Source organism: Zosterops lateralis, assembly GCF_965231275.1.
Source record: "Zosterops lateralis genome assembly, chromosome: 18".
NCBI lineage: Eukaryota > Metazoa > Chordata > Aves > Passeriformes > Zosteropidae > Zosterops > Zosterops lateralis.
The window spans coordinates 2,703,580-2,723,971 of NC_139778.1; the positions used below are offsets into that span (position 1 = coordinate 2,703,580).

General features: G+C 48.0%; 2 protein-coding genes across 2 annotated transcripts; both read left to right on the forward strand.

Annotated features, from left to right (window-relative positions):
- The first annotated feature begins 77 nt into the window (after window positions 1–77).
- On the forward strand, window positions 78–4,250 carry TEN1 (TEN1 subunit of CST complex). Its single transcript, XM_083874751.1, has 4 exons — window positions 78–116; window positions 1,815–1,917; window positions 2,035–2,192; window positions 3,411–4,250. Exons 2-4 carry the CDS (start codon window positions 1,832–1,834, stop codon window positions 3,548–3,550), a joined length of 384 nt encoding a protein of 127 aa, XP_083730877.1. The 5' UTR covers window positions 78–116; window positions 1,815–1,831; the 3' UTR covers window positions 3,551–4,250.
- Window positions 3,990–10,744, forward strand: CDK3 (cyclin dependent kinase 3). Its single transcript, XM_083874750.1, has 8 exons — window positions 3,990–4,079; window positions 5,522–5,702; window positions 7,150–7,227; window positions 7,562–7,682; window positions 8,153–8,323; window positions 8,741–8,842; window positions 9,494–9,697; window positions 10,094–10,744. Exons 2-8 carry the CDS (start codon window positions 5,575–5,577, stop codon window positions 10,217–10,219), a joined length of 930 nt encoding a protein of 309 aa, XP_083730876.1. The 5' UTR covers window positions 3,990–4,079; window positions 5,522–5,574; the 3' UTR covers window positions 10,220–10,744.
- The last annotated feature ends 9,648 nt before the right edge of the window (window positions 10,745–20,392 follow it).

Sequence of the window (20,392 nt, forward strand, 5' to 3'; positions counted from 1 at the left end):
GTCCCTTCCCGTCCCCGCCGCGCCGGCACCGCCCCCGAGTGACGTCACTCCCGCGACGCCACGTGGGTGTTGACCACGTGGGTCCGGCCCGTCCCGCGGGAGGCGATGGCGGAGCGGTGAGGGCGCGTTCAGTCGTGCTGCGAGCGGTGCCTTAAATAGTGCTGCGACGTGCGCGGAGCGGTGCTGGGAGAGCGCCTGGCACACGCGGCTTCGGCATGGAGTAGTTAATGAAATAAACAGCTCGTTAAATGCTGTTAGAGGGCTGCGTTTGTGCACGCGTTAAATGCGGTGTTGGATGGTGCTCTGGGTGTGCGCGTTAAGGGCATAAAGGGCTGCGATTGAATCTCCCTGCAGGGTCCTGCAGTGGACGTGGCGAATGCATTCGGTAGCACGTTGGGTGGGCACAGGGTGTGTGGCGATTGGGGTATGGCTTTTACGATCTAAATGACTGTACTTTTAAAAGTGTATTAAATGTACACTGGGCATCCTGCATCCCTGCTTGATCCACCTTGCTGCTCAGTGTGATTCAGGAGCAAAACCCGAGCGGTACAGGACAGTCTTAGCCCTTCCGGAGGTGCAGAATTGACCCCGCTTTTTAAGTGTGAGGTGCGGCGAGGAGCTGCAGAGGGCGGGGAGTTGGGTTTCTCCTCTGCCAGAGGGGTTTTTCTGCCCGCTCTGGGTGTCCACAGCCTGGCGTGGGATTGCGGCACACAGAGAGAGAGGTGTGTGCAGGGACGGGGTAAGCCAGGATCGCCAGGTTTCGGCAGCCTCCCACGGAGTCCTCTGTGGGGCATTTTGCAAGGTTGTAATCCTATGAGTAATGTGTTAAGGGTGGGCAAGGGACACCAGACATTAAAGCCACAGCGTGTGTGTCAGGTCAGTGTCCCCACTGCTGAGTAATCACTGGGGGCCTTGAACACCCAGGAATGGACCCACTTGTCTGAGTGCCAGGAGTCTCTGCCTGGGCTGTTGTGTAGCTCTTGGGGTCCTCCACAAAGAGGGGAAAAAAAAAAAAAAAAAGAGAGAAAGTAAATGAAATATAGAAATACTCCAAACACAGGCAGCCTGCAAGGGAGATTAGAGGGAAAATTATGCCAAAAATAACACTTCAGGGCACAGCCAGGAGACTAGCTATGACACTGACTGGGCAAGATTAGAACTTAGCTGAAGCTGCTTTGCATTCCTGCCTTTCTGTGTGCTCTGTGCTGTGGCTGACTTGCCTGTGCCAGCCCTGCTCCACTGCAGGAGTTCCCAGGAGGTCTCACCTGAGCCTTGCCTTGGAATTAATCCTTCTCATTCATCCCTGTCTGCTAAACCCTACCAGACTTCTGATGAAACCAGGTTGGCTTGGATCCAATTTATTGTTCTCCCCCTGCAGGATCAGACACAGCCAGACTTTTTTATGCTAGATTAAGAGAACAGGCTCAGGGTCATTCCTTAAATCTTGCTGCATAGTACTCTGTCACCCCAGCAGCTCTGGCTATCCCTTTATCTCAGTCCCTCACACTCTCTGAACTGCTCAGTCACTATTCTCCCACTTCCTTAATCTTTCTCAACTTGTCCATAGCTGGGGGGAGACCCAGGGGACTTGGTGGGCTGCCTGTACTTCATGCTGGGTTGTGTGGGACTAGGCAACACCTCTCCGTGCTGGGCCCTGGGCTTGGCACATGCACTGAGCTGCAAATAGAACTCAGCAGGGGAGCTGTGAGGCTTCCATGGTGGAACCTGGGCAAGGAAGGAGTTGAAGGGCAGTATCACTTAAAATTTGGATCAGGTGCTGGAGAAGCACAGTCAGACCTTTTGCTTTACTGCAGGCCTGCCGTTGTGTGAGATGCTGCCGAGTGCTGGTGTCTATTACTTCCCATGGGAGATCAACAGCTCGGTCCCCGAGGGGAAGACACTGAGGACATTTGGCAGGTGAGAAGGGTACTCTGCTCTCCTGCAGCCCAGGCCTTTCCTTCACTAGTGAGCACCCCCCTTTGGTTTGTAGTTGGATTTCTGCACAGCTGAGCTTCCCAAATTGATCCTTCCCAGGTTATGCTGCTATGACCTGGCCCGATCTGAAGCCATTCTTGCCATGCAGCACGACTCGGCTCAGTACCAAGTCTGTGTTGACACCAAGTTTGTGGAGCCATTCCAAGCCCAAGTGGGATCTTTCTACCTGGTCCTGGGAGAGGCTGAACACAGGGAAGGTAAATGCTCCAGAACTGGTGCCCTTTGCTGCTTTTCATGGTACATCAACTCTTTTGGGGTTCCCTGAGTCGCTGAGGGCAGCCTGGGCCAAGGCTCCTCTTGTGCAGCTCCTCCAGTCACACGAGTGTGTTATTCAAGATAGGAACAGCCTGTCTGTCCCTGCTGACCATGAGAAAATTTTCACCATTATCTTGGTGAAAATCTGGTCTTCTGGCACAAATTTTTTTTTAGAAACAAGAAGCATTTCATCAGCATTGCTGGGCTTGTGAAACCTGTGCTAAAAAAGCCTTCTGGCATCACTGCCAGCCACCACACCAACAGTCTTCACCCCAAATGTGACAGATTGCAGCAATACCTCATTGCAAGTGGCTGGGTTGGTCTTTGCCGTCCTTGAAAGGCTCTAATTATTATCCCTGCCTTCAGACATGTGAGGAATGCAGACAGGCTCTGTCATGCAGGGCACCCTGTTGTCTTTTTCTGGGGTGCCCTGTGTTCCAGCTGCTTGGTGCTTTGCTGGGGAGTTGATCTGAGCTGGGCCATGTGATGGTGAAAGAAATTTATTGTTATCTTGGCCACACCTGATAAAAAGCATTCACATTCATGCCATGGAAGTCCTCAGTGGCACATGGAAAGCCACACTTCACGTGGCCTGTAGAGAGTGACCTGCTAAGCCACTGCCGCAAAATTCCTTTAGAAAATTGTTATTTTGGTCATCCCAGCCTAGGAGGGAGTTGCAGGGGTGGAAGGGGAGCAGACTGAGATGGTGGCTGTGTCACCAAGGTTTGGCCCCTTCTGTGCAGCTCCATGTTACCACTTGAATGCCACCAATGAACTGTTGGTTGTAGCCAGCTTTGAGACTCTCCTTGTCTGCACAGGGGCTTTCAGAATTGAGCTCAGACTCATCACTGCTGCTTTTCAGACAGGGAAAATCAAAGTGCATCCAGCCACAAAGTAGAGAGATGCTGCATGGCAGGCCCTGGCACTGTTTCCCAGTGCAAGGGGAGCGCAGTGTCAGTCACCAGCATTTTGTAGCCATCAGGGCAGAGGGAAAGCACATCACTAAATTAAGCTGCTCCTGCTGCTCACATCAGTGGCAGCATGCAGCCAGTCTGGTCTCCTGAAGTTCTCAGGCTATGGTTATTTGCCCAGCTTGAGTCATATGTTGCCTGAGGGAACTCTCTGTCTCCAAGCTGCTCTGTCTGTTTTCTTTCCTCCAGAAACTTCCAGTCCTGTGGTAAAAGCACGAATACTGACCTGCGTGGAAGGGATGAATGTGCCCCTGCTGGAACAAGCCATACAGGAGCAGAGGAAATACTTCAATGAGAGGCAGGAGCAGCGGGAGAACAGCATATCCTGACAGCAGCTCTGTGGCCAGCCACACGCTGGTCCTTGTGCTGCCATTTGGAACAAATCTGTTAAAAGTAAATTAGGAGGTGTGTTTGCTGTGGCAAACAGCAAAGTCACCGAGCAGGGAAACACCTGAAGACTGTGAGTCAATGTGTGTGACTGTAGGCTGTCCATTCCTGCCCCAGGTGTCATGACTGAAAATAGCTCTGGGAGGCAGGTTTGTTGTTTGCTTGAAAGGCTGGTTAAGGAAAGGGAACACTTGGGTTATGCTGATCCTTTCACAGTGCAGGACATGAAGAAGTCAGAAGAAGTCTCTGAACCTGGAGTTCAGCAGCCCAGCTTTGGCAGAGGGGGGAAAAGGGCATTATCACAAAGTTCATTAGCTCTGCCTGGCTGTGGGCCCATAAGTGCCCGTGTTGGGGTACCCTGACTCAGCTGTCACGCAGGAACATTCCTGACAAAGCACTCACATATCTGGCTTGACCAAAGAAACAAGAAGAACAAAGAGTCCCTATTTTCAGTAGCACCTGCCTCATCAGGTAGGAAGAACTGGTATCTAAGGGGAGGATTAATTCTAATTCTAAAATAAATATTTGCAGTACTCTGAGTACTTGAATTTCTTGCTTGACACAACTAAGTTTAAGAGACTTTAAATCACTATTTTTGAAGTATCTAAAGATTTTGATTGAAATTTTCCTAAATAAAGATGAAAAAAGAAGGCAGCCTGTCTTTTATTGATTAAATCCCTCTTTCTTGCCAAGTCATATATGTTAGGCCATGCATAAACTCTATAGATGATGTAAGAAAACTCAGTTTTCCTCCTCCTCCTAAGTACTGGGTGTGTGTGGAAGTGGCTGGATTTAAAAAAGTTGCAAGAAAAGGAGATGAAGTTACATCAGAGCTACTCTGGTTAAAGAACATGGTGCAAGACCCACACAGCTGAATTAAACCGTTGACAAAAGGACAGAACATTGCTAATGGCAGATGAAAATCAAATGTTTGTGCAAGGGAGAGAAGACTCCTGTAGAAATGTGTAGAAATCCCCAAATCTGGAGTGAGCTGTGCCTGTGGTTTGCAGGGGAATTCAGCCATCTCCAGCCTTTTCTGCTTGCACTCAAAGATTCTGAGGTGCTGGCTCAGCAGTGTGTTAAATCAGCCCTTTTTTAGGTCACCTAACAGTTGGGCTCTTCCCTGTGGACCTATGCAGCTACAATGTCCATGCTCACCCAGAGATAGGGAGCCCCCAAGTCCCCCAGATGAAATTTCCTGGTGCCACATAGATAAATTTATTTTAATCTTGTGTTCTGCCATCTATCAAGTCAATGATTAATTCCCCCTCAAGGGCATTTTCCAAAGGCTGACCAAGCAGCACAGCCCACGTTGGGGACATTGTCCAAGGGACAATTGTGCAAGAAAAAGGAGAAAAAAAAAAAAAAATAACAAAACCCTGCCAAACACCACCCCCCCAAAACAAATAAACAAACAAAAAAAACCCCCAAAACAACAACAACCGAAACAAACAATAAAAAAAGACATTTCTGCTGAGTGTTTGCCCTCAGCATGTCCAGGGAGCCATAATTATGACCCCAATGACTCCAGCAATGCCCAGCACTGTGCAGACACAGTAGGAGACCTTCCCCATGCCCTGTGCAGTTCTTGCTGCTCTTCCCCAGGCCCCAAAGGTGCCTCTTTACATCAATTTTCCTCAATTTCTGGCTGTAGCCATCACACTGCACAAGCTGGGCCACAGAACAACCAGCCCTGGGCGGCTCCTTTGTGGCTCCATCCACCTGAAGCTCCCCAGGCCCCACCAGGCTGCCCTGTCCCCCCACAGCTGCCCCGGCGTCACTCAAGGCTGAGGGAGCACCAAGGTGTGACCCAGACCCCGGCAGCACCTCAGGGAACACCTGGAGGGCTCAATAATTTTCCTGACATTCACCTTTTTTTGTTTCCCACTGCTATTTTTTCTCTCTCCCCTCAGAGCGCGGTGCCAGCCGCCCTCAGTGCCGCGGGCAGGCCGAGGCAGCCCCATGCATGGAGGCCATCCAGGAGTCCTTCCAGAAGGTGGAGAAGATCGGGGAGGGCACCTATGGCGTGGTGTACAAGGCTCGCAACAAGCGCACGGGGCAGCTGGTGGCCCTCAAGAAGATCCGCCTGGACGCGTGAGTGGGGCAAAGCCCCGGGGCTGCCATGGCGCTGGGCCTAGGCCCAGTATGGTGCACAAAAAAGCTTGATGTGAGGGGAAAATGGTGTCTCTAGGGTAAATGGTGTCTCTTATGTGTTGTGGCACCAGGAAAGGCAGAGCCTTCCCCAAAAGGGAATGTTGTCTGGAGGCCTTGGGGGCTCTATGTCTCACTGTGTGGCAGCTGTGCAGGTGCACAGGGAAGAGCCCAATTTAGAAGTGGCCTAAAAAAGGGCTGATTTAATCCATTACTGCTCAAAATGTTTGAGTACAAGTGTTTAGGGCCTGACCCGACCTGTCTTGTCCCCCGGCCCACGGCACAGGGCAGGGAAGCAGCTGTCCTGCTGTGAGGTGGTGTCTCCTCAGGGCTGTGCTGTGGGGTCGGGCAGGGTCAGCCCCGGCCCTCCAGGGTGGGAATGAGCAGGTAAAAGTTTATTGCTGTTCCCCTGGGTCTGCCCTGAGCTGTGTGCACAGAGAGGGGTGTCTGTGTGGACTGGGAGCCAATATACTGGGGCTGCACTCCATGGTGGCCCCTCGGGGTGGGGGACGTGACTGCCTGAGGGGTGAAGAGCTTCCATTTTCCTCCACCTCCAGAAAGAAAGACCTAGGTGTTTAATACATTATTGTTTCTCTAAATGCAGCCTTAGGTGCTTCCAAACAAGCTCTGCCCCAAGGCTTGTATATCTAGGTCATCCCCTCCCTCTCCTTGCCCACAACTCCATTTCCCCCTGCCTCACCCCAGCCACTGCTCCACCCCAAAATCAAATGCTCCCTTGGGTTACAGTGGGACACAGGGCCCCAGTTGGGCTGTGGGATCCCCCTGGGTTATGGGGTGCAGTACAGGCTGTGAAAAATGAGGTTTATTTTTTTGGTAAATTTTAAGAGATAGATTTAATAAAAAATTAAGACAAATAGGAGATAAACAAGTAAAGTACGGTTGGTTGGGTGATTTGGCATTTAGTTAAGTCTACACTTTGCTGTATTAGAGATATTTGTTAAATACTTTTTTATTGCATTAGTTTGATGAATGTTTATATTTTTTTATAAATTAGTTTTTATATTTTAGGAATTGTTTTGTATGGTTTTTTTTTTGGTTTGCTTTTTTAGAGTATGTGTGTTTTACGGTTCTGTTTTTATTATTGTTTTTAGTTTGGGCTTTGGTATACGCTTTTTTTAGATGGTAGATGCTGATAGTTGGTATATTAATAGTAGAGGTTTTTTTAATATGTTTATTGGATGTTATTTTGATTAAACAGACAGTTTAAGTATACTACATTAACTACTACTACTATGCCTAATTTTCTAAAAGCAGAAATAAAAAACTTATATTTTATATTTTTATTACAACATTATTAATCATATAGCACACATTTTGCGAAAAGCCAACTTTATAATCTACATTTATAACAAGGCTATCTCTGCCACAGGGAGTCAGAGGGTGTCCCGAGCACTGCAATCCGAGAAATCTCACTGCTGAAGGAGCTGAAACACCCTAACATAGTCAGGTAAGACCTGCACCCTCCCCACCTGCTCATCCATCAGCTCCTGCTCCAGGAGCAGACAGCAAGGGGGTTATTCTGTCCTTCCCCACCGGCATAGGCAGGAGCAAAATACACAGAAAAATGCAGGAATCCCTTGCACTTCCCTGGCTTTCAGCAGTACCTCATGGGTGTGCCACTTCAGCAACAAGCTGCTGCTGCCCATACTAGAGTTTGCCCTTAAACTGCCCTTCTCTTCTCCAAAGGACCAACAGAGCAGAGGTGTGAGAGGGAGGAGGGATGTTTGGGTATTTGCAGAGGTCTGGAGCAGACACTGAAGGGAGAGCCTGTACTTTTACAGGCTCCTGGATGTCATACACAGCCAGAAGAAGCTCTATATAGTGTTTGAGTATCTGAACCAGGACCTGAAGAAGTACATGGACTCATGCCAATCTGGAGAGCTTCCTTTAAGCTTGGTCAAGGTACAGTGTGGAAGGAATGCCAACAGGCAGGACAGACAGCATGTCCCTGCTGCCTTCTGCTGGGCAGAGCCATCTCTGAGGAAATGATTCCTCAGTCTCCTAGATCTCAACCATTTCAGCTGGGACACCCTCATAGCACAATTGCTCAGAAACGTTTATTTCCCAGCCATTTTCGGGCTCCCCAGCCAATCTTGCTGCAGAACAAAGGAGGGATCTGTTGCTAATTGTCTTTGTAGACAGTAATGGGTGGGTGGAAGGGACTGACAGTGCCTGGATTAGAGTCTCTCTGTCCCCACGTGGCAGCAGTTTGTGTGGATCTCTGAGTAGTGGCCCATGAGCCTGATGTTGCACTGTAACAAGGCCTTTCTTCCCATTCACATCTATAAGTAATCCAAAGTGGGTTGGTTCACACAATCCAGAGTTCAAAGTGTTTTCATCATGGCCTTATCTGAAAACTCTTCTCTCCTTAGAACTACCTTTACCAGCTGCTGCAGGGTGTGAGCTTCTGCCACTCGCACAGGGTCATCCACAGGGACTTGAAGCCTCAGAACTTGCTCATAAACGAAGCAGGAGCAATCAAGCTGGCTGATTTTGGACTAGCAAGAGCTTTTGGGGTCCCCCTGCGCACATACACTCATGAGGTAGTGTTGATGCTCCCTGAGGGGGGTGCACAGTCCAGAGTGGGTGAACAGCAGCAGCAGCACAAGTTGCCCATCAGTAACAGAGGCACAGCCATGCCAGGAATGTGCTCTTAACTTCACCTGCAGCTAAGGGACCTCCACGTCCCTACAATGTGTGCTGACTGTCTGTGCTGGAGCCTGGCTGCCAGCAGGGCTCCCACCTTCTCTCCACAAGGTACATTTAATTGTTCCAGAGTGTGTTGTTGAAGAATGTTCTGTTAATCCCAACCTTGCAGGCACTAAAGGGTCTGTGAATTCAGCAAGGCCTTAGCACACTGATTTGTACAGTCACTGCATTACAGCTGAGAAGGGAGGGTCCCATGCCTCTGGTTTCATCCAGGGAAACCAGACACAGCCTGTTTGTTGGCTCCTTTCCAGGTGGTGACTCTGTGGTACCGAGCCCCTGAGATACTATTGGGATGCAGATACTACTCAACCCCTGTGGATATCTGGAGCATCGGCTGCATCTTTGCAGAAATGGTAGGATGGGTTTAAATAATCTCTTTAATGAGCCAGAGAAGGCAGCTGCAGTGGGAAGGAGGGATGAGATACAGAACATCTGGGATACTGTATTCCCACCCTGTCCTGGGGTGTGCTTCATGGAAAGTCCACCCTAAAGGTTAGCTGGTTCTTATCTCAGAAGGAAATCTACCGCCCTGGGGGCCTGGCAGAATTCCAAGTACATTGGAACAAGATGCCTCTCCTTGCAAAATGGTTAACTTCAGCCTTATTACTGCAGCATTTTGACCCTGGGAGGAGATGACTCTCTTCAGATGTCCCCATGGTGGGCTGCAGAGAACAAGCACTCTCGTGGCATGGCAGAATGGATCTCCTAAGGGTCCATACTCCCCTTGGAAGAGCTCTGGTTAGCCCTGCAGTGTAATAGCACTTTTCCTCATTCCCAAAGTCCCTGAGCTGCAGAGCAGGCAGGAGGGATCTAGCCCAGAGTGGGAACAGGCAGTCAGACACCCGTGATGTTCCCAAGTGCTGCCTGGCAGAATCAGTGCATTGTAACTGCCCTGGTCTTTGCAGTTGTTTGACCTGCTGGGACAGAGGGTTGCTTGCACAGCAGAAAACAGGGCACACAGCTGATGGGAAGCTGGGAACTGGCTTTTTCTTTTCTTCCCCCAGATGACCAGGAAGGCCCTGTTTCCAGGGGACTCTGAGATTGATCAGCTCTTCCAGATCTTTCGCATCCTGGGCACTCCCACTGAGGTGACGTGGCCTGGGGTGACCCAGCTCCCTGACTACAAGGGCAGCTTTCCCCGGTGGCCAAGGAAGGAGATGAAGGACATTGTTCCAAACTTAGATCGAGATGGGAGAGACTTACTGACGGTGAGTGAGGGCTCAGAACAGGGCCTGGGGATAGACAGGATGCTTTCAAACTGGGCAAGGAATAGGGATATTTGAGATTTAATTACCTGGACTTGTGTTAGCTAATCTGGGTTGAACGCTCAACTCCGACATTGCAGAAGCACCAAATCATGGAATAGGTCTCAGTCCTACTCTGAAGAAGGACTGTCATTGCAGGTTCCTCTAAGAACCACTGCACTGGGAGTCAAGGAACTCTTCTAAGATAATCCCCAGAGTAACTTCAGTTGTGGGTGACTCCTGAAGCCCAGAGAAGGAAAAAGGCAGGACCAACATCTGCAACTGGGCCCAGCTGAGTGCAGGTGCAATCAATCACCCAGTTTTTAAAATCCTAAATCTGCTGTTTTTTTCTCTTGGCAGCAATTGCTCCTGTATGATCCCAGCAAGCGCATCTCAGCCAAAGCAGCCCTCAACCACCAGTACTTCCTCTGCAGAACTTCTGGGAGCCCTGAACAGCAACCTGTGCTGTGGAGAGACTGCAGATGAGAGGACGTGGTTCTCCCCAAGCTCTTGCACCTCCAGGTAGCACTGCAGATCTGGGGCACTTAGCAAGGGCCTGGCTGGAACCCAGTCTTGCTTCTCCTGAGGAGCCTGGAAGGGGACATTCTTAGTGTTTAGAGACTTTCAGTCTGTTGCTGGGGGAAAGTTTGGGTTACAGCCAGGAGAGCTGTTTTGAAGAGGTCGTGTGCAAGAGGTGGGGGTAATTTATCAGCATAAATCACTGAAATGAAGAGAGCATCTCTCTGAGGTTTGTCCTTCTACTACTAAGCTAAGGTGACACACAGTGATTTCTGTCTCCAGCACTGGAGCATTCCCAGGTCTGTTGGTGGCAGTTGCTGGCATGAGGGAAGGGGGGCACTTCCCTTCTCAGCCCTTTGCTGCTGTTGTCAGCCAGGCTTCTCAGCACTAGACAAGCTGGTAGCCAGAGCTGTTTAACAGAGCTGACATCCTGCTCTTTCACAAGCTGAAGAGCACTATCAGGTGTCTTTGTGCCTTAGCTGGGACCAAGAAGCCAAAAGATCCAGTTAGCATAAAGCAGATCCAGTTAGGATAAAGTATTTGCTGCATATGACTGGAAACAGGGAGCAGCTAAACCACTGGCTTTCCATCATTGTTCCAGATGTAATGCTGTTTCCTTTGCTTTATTGTCTTGAAAATGTGTTTGCTGTTCAAATGTTTGTCTCTGACTCTTGGTGTGGTGTTGACATCTTAATTTCTTTTTCATCTGCATAAAATAAATACTTGTAATTTGTTCAGAAACCTTGGTGTTCATTGTTTAGCAAAGCCCATCAGGCTAGTAAGGCAGGATAGCCTGACTGGTCCTTTTTTCCACAGAACCTTTCTCCCTTCCTCATGTCCTGCACTCTTATTTTTTCCAGTCCAAATCCTTGGCAGGTGCAGAGATGTGCTCTCAGTCCTCTTGTGGGACTGGTACAAAAAGCGTTAATCCAATTTCTGCTGTGTCTGTGTACTTTTAGCAAGGAAACAGGGTATACAGGAGCTGCTTTCTCATCAAGGACAGAAGGAAGATAAGGGGAAGAGATCTCCCTTAGGAATGCAGCTATAGCCAAAACAAGATTATGGAAAAAACTGAACCTGGCAACATGGGGAAGGTTTTATGGTAATGAACAATTGTCATACACTCGTGGTGTCTATATAAGCAACACACCTGTAGTGAGTTGTGTGCACACCAGGTGGAGCTTATCCCTCGTGCGCCAGACCTGTGGTAACTTCTTAACGCTACGTTGGTGTTAAGGGGTTTTATTTTACCCGCTTTTCGTTGAATTTCGGTGACAGTTATTGACCACCCAGATGGGAGCTCACCTCTGAGCCTCGGCGGATCTGCAGTCGACAGATCTCCAGCCGGCACCGAGGGGTTCTCGGGGAGATCCTCGGCCTCAGACCGTCAGGGGCTCGGGGGAAGATCCCTGGGGTGAGTAAAGGCAGCATTGAAATTGTTTATCTTGGGGTTATTGACGAGGGGTACGAGTCACCCAATAGGGTTCAAGTCCCTGGGAAAGCTCACCGTCTGGGGCTTCGAGTCCCCCAGGACTACTGGGGGTTCCAATCCCTGAGGCCTACGGGGTTTGAGTTCCCTCCGAGGGGTTCTCCTGGAGCAGGAAACTTAAAACAGTGTTGTAGCTGGCCGAGGAGAAGAAAAACAGGCTCACAAGACCGGAGCCGAAGCATTGCTGTTCTCGCTTTTGTGGTGGAGTTTGCTTAGATACTCTGAATTCATTTTGGTCTCTGACAGTGTGTGTGTGAGTGGGTTGTGTGGTGATTTCAGTTTGCCGGCCTGTAAAATCAACACTGGAACGCCTGTGATATAAAGCTCGTTTGCTGGAAGAAACATAACTAACTGTTGGGGTTTGGAAGCAATCGGGGGTGTGTGCTATCGATTATTGATTTGTTTCCTGTGTGCGCGGCTGAAATCCCATTTGTGGACGCGAAGCGCCCTCTCGTGCCAGTGCTCGCCGGATTCCCGGGGAGTGGGAGCGGGCGGGCAGGGAACGAAACCTCAGTTGCAGCTCGGCCGTTCCCCCGCCGTCATCTTGGCTCGGAGAGAAGGAGGAGCAGAGAAGAAATCCAACAGACTCGCAGTCCAGTAGCCCGGCCCCGGCCCGGTGGGTTCTCGTCTGTTTCAGCGCCAGCCTCCTGGGCAGCGTCACCCGCCCGCTGCAGCTCAGACAGCCTCGGGGACTCCCCGCGCCCAGGTAATCGTTGTATTCGCTTTACAGCCGTTCCTATATACTTGTATTATTGAGTATGGGGACGGTCTGTTCTAAAACTAGAGTGGGAAATGATATCCCGAATTCTCCGTTGAAATGTATATTGAACCACTGGGAAAAGATAGGGGGAGACTCGCTACTTAAATCCAGACTAATCCAATATTGTAACTACTGGTGGCCGCTGTATAAACTGGACAATCAGGCGAAGTGGCCAGAGAACGGCACCTTAGACTTTCACATCATGTTACAGCTGAGGCTGTTTTGTAGGAGAGAGGAAAAGTGGAGTGAGATGCCGTATGTAGACCTGTTCTTTACTTTAAGAGTCCATCCGGAATTGCAAAGGGGGTGCCTACCCAGCCTGTCAAACCCTCTCATGTTAGCTTCCGGAAAGGAAGGGGAAAAGGATAGGAGATTGGAGAGATGTTGTTCTTCTTGTAGTATTGGGGACCATTGCTTGAAGTGCCACAGCCGATGGGAGGAGGATGATGTAGAAATGATAGAAGCACCAGAGGCAGGAGACAAGGGGATAGAGAATTGGGGTGTGTCTGATAAGGGGGAAGCACGAGGAGGGGATGAGCAATCAGGGGAGAGGCAAGAGATAATTTCAAGTCCAGTGGTGGGGAGAACCCAGGGTGAGCAGGAGGAGAGAAAGCAGGAGGAAAGAAAGCAAGAGGTAGGGGAGCAGGAGGTGAGAAAGCAGGAAAGAGATAAGCAGGAGGCCATAGCTCAGCTCTGGGCAGGGATGGGACCTCACAGCCCGATAGTGGTGAAGGCACCTTTCTCCCCCGTCGATCTCGAGGCATGGAGGAGATTGGCAGGGCCCTACAGAGAAGATCCAGAGAGAGTATCAAGGGTATTTGAAACCATCCTTAAGATCCAGAACCCGGACTGGGGGGTTATACAAGTTCTGTTAGATACTCTATTAGACTCCACAGAAAGAGAGATGGTACTCAGGACTGCTAGGAAAGAGGTGGACAGGATAGCTACAGCAGGAACTGTGGAAGAGCATTTTCCCTCCCAGGACCCCCATTGGGACCCTAACACAAAGGAGGGGAGGATTTTTCTGGGGCAGTATCAACAATGGATATTATTTGGCTTTAGACATGCAATGCCAAAGGCAATCAACTGGTCTAAACTTTATGAGGTGAAACAAGAACCACATGAGACTCCAACTGCATTTGTGGAACGCCTAAGGGCAGCTGCCAGGAGATACACTAATATTGATCCGGAAAAACCAGAGGAAGCTGTACAGCTGGCTTCCATTTTCATAGGGAACTCAGCACCGGATATTAGAAAGAAGTTACAAAAGCTGGAGGGAGCAGAGTCTCGTGAGCTAGGAAAACTCTTACAAGTGGCCTGGATAGCTTTTAATAACAGGGGAGAAGAGGAGGAAAACAAGATGCGGGAGAGAGAAAAGGAGAAGGGGCAGAAAGAAAAGAGATGGGAAGTGGAATGGGAGGAAAGAAAAAAGAAGTGGGAAATGGAAAGGGAGGAGAGAGAAAAGAAACGGGAGGTGGAAAGAAAAAGAGAAAGATGCAGGGAGGCGATGCTGAGCGCAGCCCTGCAGAGGGCGCTGTTTAAGCGCAGGGCGCTGCAGCCCAATCAGTGCGCCTATTGTCGGGGCCTCGGGCACTGGAAGAGGGAATGCCCCAAAAACCTGAAAGGGGCCATGGTAACCCAGCTAACCCTCCATCAGGAGTGACAGGAACCGGGAGTGAAAACCCCAGCTAAACCGCCGGTTACAACAGAGCTGGGGGAAAGAGAAAAATGACTTTTTAATACACACTGGGGCTACTTATCTGGTATTAAATACAAATAATGGAAAATTAAACCAAGAAACTGTACATGTTGTTGGTGCAACAGGGAAAGAGGAAAAACAAACATTCATTAACCCCATTAGCTTTAAATTTGCCAAATGATGGACAACACACCAATTTTTATATGTGCCTGAATGTCCAGTTCTTCTGTTAGGAAGAGAACTGCCAAGTAAATTGGAGACATGGGTTTTGTTTAAAGATGGAGAAATGCAATTAATTGGTATCTGAGACTAAAGCCATCGAGGCAAGAACTTTTATGTTGTAGGGATCACTGGAACCAGACATTTCTGGAGGAATAGCAGAAACAACAGAAAATGCAGTAAAACACCCTTGATTTGGACGAGTGGAACTCCAGGCCATTCCCAACAACCTCAGCCTGTAAGTGTTACCCTAAAACCTGGATCAAAACCAGTAAAGCAGAAACAATATCCTTTAAAATTAGTAGCTAGGAGGGGAATTGAGAGTCTAACTGAAAATTACAGGGAATTTGGATTATTGATAGAATGTAAGTCAGAACACTCCCATTTTGCCAGTTTAAAAACCTGGGACAAATAAGTACAGGTTGGTACAGGACCTATGAGCAATCAGTCAAATATTTCAGGATATCCACCCTGTTGTAGCCAATCCCTTTACCCTGTTAACATCTCTTACAGAATATCACCAATGGTTTACAGTGGTAGGTTTGAAGGATGCCTTCTTTTGCATTCCTCTTGATAAGCAAAGCCAGGGCATTTTTGCCTTTGAACGGGAAAATCCTCAGGCTGGCAGAAAGACTCAGCTTACCTGGACTGTGTTACCAGAAGGATTTTAAAATAGTCCAATGATTTTTGGGAACCAACTAGCAAAAGAATTGGAGACCTGGAAAGAGGAGTACCCTGAAGGATTGGTCCTGCAGTGTGTTGGTGATATCTTACCAGCAACTGGAAGTAATGAAAAGTGCATGGAATTGACTATCAGTCTTCTAAATTTCCTAGGCCAAGGAGGTTACAAAGTATTTTGGGAAAAAGCTCAAATCATGAGGCAGCAAGTTACCTACCTGGGGTTTGAAATAATACCAGGACAGTGGAAATTTGGAACGGACAGAAAAGAGGCCATCTGCCCAGTACCCTAACCTGCCATTGCCTGAGATTTAACAGCATTCCTGGATATGGCTGGATGGTTCACACTGTGGGTTTTAAAATATGGATTTTTGGTCAAATCATTGAGCTTTTAAAGGAGGCCCAGGAAGGACCTTTGATTTGGACTCCTGAGAGTGAACATGCGTTCTGTAACTGAAAGATGGCCCTGATGTCTGCACCTGCTTTAGGACTTCCAGACTTAACAAAGCTCCTTGAGCTTTTTGGGCAGGAATGACAGCACCTCATGCTTGGAGTTCTGGCTCAGAAGGTGGGAGACTTCAAGACGCCTGTGGGATGCTTTTTAAAACAAGTGGACAATGTCAGCCAGGGATGGCCCAGATGCCTGTGAGCTGTAGGAATGACTGTTTTCCTCATCCAAGAGGCCAGGAAATTGACTTTGGGACAAAAGATAGTGGTGTACACTTCACACACCATAACCACTGTGTTTTGCCAAAAAGGGGAGCATTGACTTTCCCCAGGTTGTATGCTGAAATATCAGACTGTTCTAGTGGAGCAAGAAGATGTGGAGTTGAAAGTAACCACAGTGGTAAATCAAGCCCAACTCCTGAACATCCCAATGCAAGGGGAAGAGCAGCTGACCCTCGATCACCTACACGCAGTTAAGCAAGTTTGTGTAAGCTGACCAGACCTACAAGATGCACCAACTGAAGATCCAGAGTTCTTTACAGAAGGAAGTGGATTGGTGCAAGATGGAAAGAAAAAAGCTGGTTATGCCATAGTAACACCAGCCTAGGTAATAGATAGAAGCTGCACCACTGCCCATGGACACCTCAGCACAAAAGGCAGAGTTCATGGTGCTGTGAAGAGCCCTGGAATTGGCAGCAGGAGGAAGAGTAAACATATGGACTGGCTCAAAATATGCTTTTCGAGTTGTTCATGCCCATGGAACCATATGGAAGGAAAGAGATCTATTAACAGCACAGGGACCTCTCATTAATATATACAAGAAATATTGTTCTTCCTTGATGCCACTCAGCCACCCAGAGAAGAGTCTGTACTACACTGCAGGGCACACCAGCTTGGAGATTCCCAAATTCTTGTAGAAAACAGACTTGCTGATAAATCTGCACAAGAGATTGCACAACAAGGCATCCTGGCATTAATACCTGAGAAAGCTGTTTCACTCCCAGAAGTTAGCCCTGGATAAAGTCAGGCAGATAGAAAATTAGCTACTTACCTCAAAGCCTAGAACAGAGAGGGTGGATGGCTGGCAACTCCCAACAACCACATCATAGTCCAAACACAAGTGGTGTTGCAAATTGTCAAGGAGAAATACCAGCAAACCCACTGGAGAATCAGAGCTGTGTTGATTGGACAGAGGGCTCAGATACCAGTGTCCCTATGACCAAAAGTGCCTAGTCTGTGACAGAAAAATGCCTGATCTGTCTCAAGAATAATCCTTTGAATTCAGAAAGACTGCCTCCATGGATCACTGAAAGAGGAAACACTCCCAGGAATTACTGGCAAATTGTTTTTCCTGAGCTACCGCACCAACAATACAGGTATCTCCTGGTATTATTTATTGAACACCTTTTCCAGGTGGCCAGAAGTTTTCCCCTGCTGCTCCAACAAGGCCAGGAAAGTCACCAAGGTACTCCTCAAAGAGATCATACCCAGGTTTTTAGTTCCTATTGGGATGTCATCTGATGAGGGACCTCATTTTATATCTGAAGTGTTACAGCAACTTAGTAAGCAGTTGGGTATAAGCTGGGATTTACATACTCCATGGAGACTGCAACCTAGTGGAAGGGCTGAGTGAATGAATCAAACTTAAAAGAAACAGATTGGCAAAATGTGTCAGGGAACTTTCTTAAAATGGCCACAGGTGCTACCACCAGGCTTGTTATGAGTTAGAGTACAGCCCCAAACTAACCTGAAGGTGGGCCTATATGAATTGATGTTTGGGAAGTCATATTTTGTGAAGCTTCCCCTGGATCTGAGGAACAAATTGGAAATCAGGAAAAAGAAAAATATTTAATTTCGTTAGGGAAACCCTTGAATGAACAAAAATAAAAAAAAAGGTTTGTCATGCTCTCAGAACCTCTTACCCTAGACACCCCAGTTCATTCATTTCAGCCTGGGGATCCCATACACATCCAGATCTGGAAACCTGAGCCACTTCAGGAGCAGCAGGACCTTATCTGGTTCTGGTGACTACAAGACCGGCTGTGAAGGTGAAAGGAATTAAGTCCTGGATACATTGCACCTGAATTCAGAGTGGACAATGGAAAACACTGGACACTTGCAGCTGAAGACATCTGCAAAACCATCAGTGAAATGTATAGACTAATATTTATGGGAATTATTTTATCTTTAGGTGGAGTTGTTGAAGAAAATTTAATATTGACTTGAATCCAAGGGTTTGGTAGGATGCACAACCTGTCCAGCATTACAGCCTGCTTCCCTTTCCCCAGTTCAGCAGGGAAACTTATTCCTGGACAATTGTCCCTATGAATCTGTCAGGGTTGATTCAATATGATAATCTGACAATACAAACCAGAATGGCCTTAGATCTATTGCTGGCCAAAGAACAAGGGGGTTGTGGATATTTAAAATTGGATAGAAAATGTTGTTGTCTACACATCCCAAATGTAACAGAAGATCTCCAAAGACCACAGAATGTGGCCAGTTGCTGAGGATAACAATGCTATCCTGAAACTAATTGGTTCAGTAAAATTCTTTAAGAAATAGTGTGATGGTCCCTGAAAGGAAGGAAGGCTGGCTGGAATACTGGAAACAATTTTAACTGTCATTGTAGTTGTAGTGATTATCAGCATTGCTGTTGGTTGTGTTCACAAAACAGTCATTCCAACAGTTGTTGGAATATAGGTAACTATAGATAGAAATTGAGTTGGAACTTATCAAATGGCCTTAAGGAATTTGAGATGTTTCAAAGAAGGGAATTGATACCAAAAGGGTTAATCCAATTTCTGCTGTGTCTTTGTACTTTTAACAAAAAGAAATGGGGTATGCAGGAGCTGCTTTCTCAGCAAGGACCTATTGAATTCCAAGAACATCTGGCTTAGGAATGCAGCTACAGCCAAAACAAGGCTATAAAAAAACCTGAACCTGGGAGCACGGGGAGGGTTTTATGGTAATGAGCACTAATAATGTCCATGTAGTGACTGTATATAAGCAATGCACTTGTAGAGAATCGTGTGCACATTAGGTGGAGCTTATCCTGTAATAAATGATGCCTCTTCTTAACACTACATTGATGTTAAGGAGTTTTATTTTACTCTGTTTTTGGTGAATTTTAGTGACAGAATGAGAGGCTGATGGTTCTGCAGCCCAGTGATGTCTCAGTATGGGGTTGCTTTCCATTAGAAGTTGCCACACGCTATTTCAGAGTTATGTTCTACTTATTTAAATATTCAAAATACAGATCTAATTTATGGAAGCCAAACTTCTGCGCTCCTGTTTTTCATGCACATGCACACATGTGCTCTCCTAGTAACTGCAATCCCAAAAAACTAATTTCAGCACAACCTGACAGCTGTGCTCCTGCATCTCATGGCCTCTGTGTGGTGAAAGCCAGCTTGGAGGCACATATTTGTGGATGAAACCATGGAGACATGGATGAATTCTGCTGTGGGAATCATTTCCCTGCCTTTGCATACATGTTGTAAAGTCAATGTTCTGCTGTTTGCTCTATGCAAACAATGCTCACATTGTACCAGACAAACCTTGCAGAAGAGTTTCCTTTTTGTTTTGCTTATAAAAAGATCTGCAGTAAAAAATAAATACCAAGGACATTCATCCAGTCCAGAAACATAAATAAAACACTAGAGTAAACCTAGCCCAAAAATTGAAGCAACTGACTTTTAACTTTAAACATTTCTTATTAACTCCACTGCCAGCAAAGGGAACAAACAACAGCTGTGTTGAAATAACTGCTCTGGGGAAGCCACAGTGTAGCACCATCACTCTGTGCCTGGGAAAGGAGGAAAAGTCCTACCTGGCTCTTTCTGAGCAACTCATAACCCTGCCAGACAGCAAGGCTTTGGGGAGAGCCCCATGGCTGAGTGGTGCTTCCTAGGGGCACATCAGGATTTGACATGAGCTACTTTCTGCAGACAAGGGGCACTTGGTAGCAAACAAAAGTGAGTGTTTTTCAGACTAGACTAAGCTGCTCAGCCACCTAATAATCTCTTAACAACTTCACCCAAACCCAGGTACATCCCTCCCGCCACATAGTTTTGTCCAAAATTATTAACTACCTGCCTAATTACCAGAACTCCAAGTCTCATGGTTGCAGAACACTCCCCCAAAACATTAATCACCCCACAGGATGGGGTGAGGAAGGCTGGCAGCACACTCACCTGCTGGGCTGAGCTGAGCTGCAGGAAAGGCAACAGCTCCATTGCTGATGGATGCTCCAGTGTCCAGCCAGCTGAGGGGAGCAAAGCCAAGGCACAGCGAGGCTGCTCCCAGCAGCTTTGAAGAGCTGTGTCCCAAGGTTTCCTGGGAACAGCACTGCTCCAGGGCTCCTGGGTTGTGCTGGGACAGGATCCTCACCTGGCCATGCTTCTTGTGCTTCAAGGGCTGTTGGGCAGAATTTCTCTCCTGGTCCGTGACAGCCCAGCTCCAGGGCCTTGCTGCTGGTCCAGACTAAAGGAAACAGGCTGGGAGCAGATGCTCCAGGCTGTGTGCAATGGTTTTCCCTACTGTAAACCAACAAATTGCCCAGCATTGATCATGGCAGCTGAGATGGCCATGAACAGCAGCGATAGGCCTGACAATAACCAGAGACCCTGTAGAGCCTGGGACAGAGCCTGGGCTCTGTAACTTGCTGTTAGAGATTATTAATGCTGGGCACCACCTACCAGGAGGAAGGTAATGGGAGCTGTGTGTGCTGAGCCTGCCAGAGTGGGAACAGTTTCTTCCTGGAGCCCAGACTTCAAATTCCAGCTAGGCTATATGGAAATAGAGGCTAGGCTGCTGGTCTGGTGGGTGAAGGAGAGGGAGAAAACC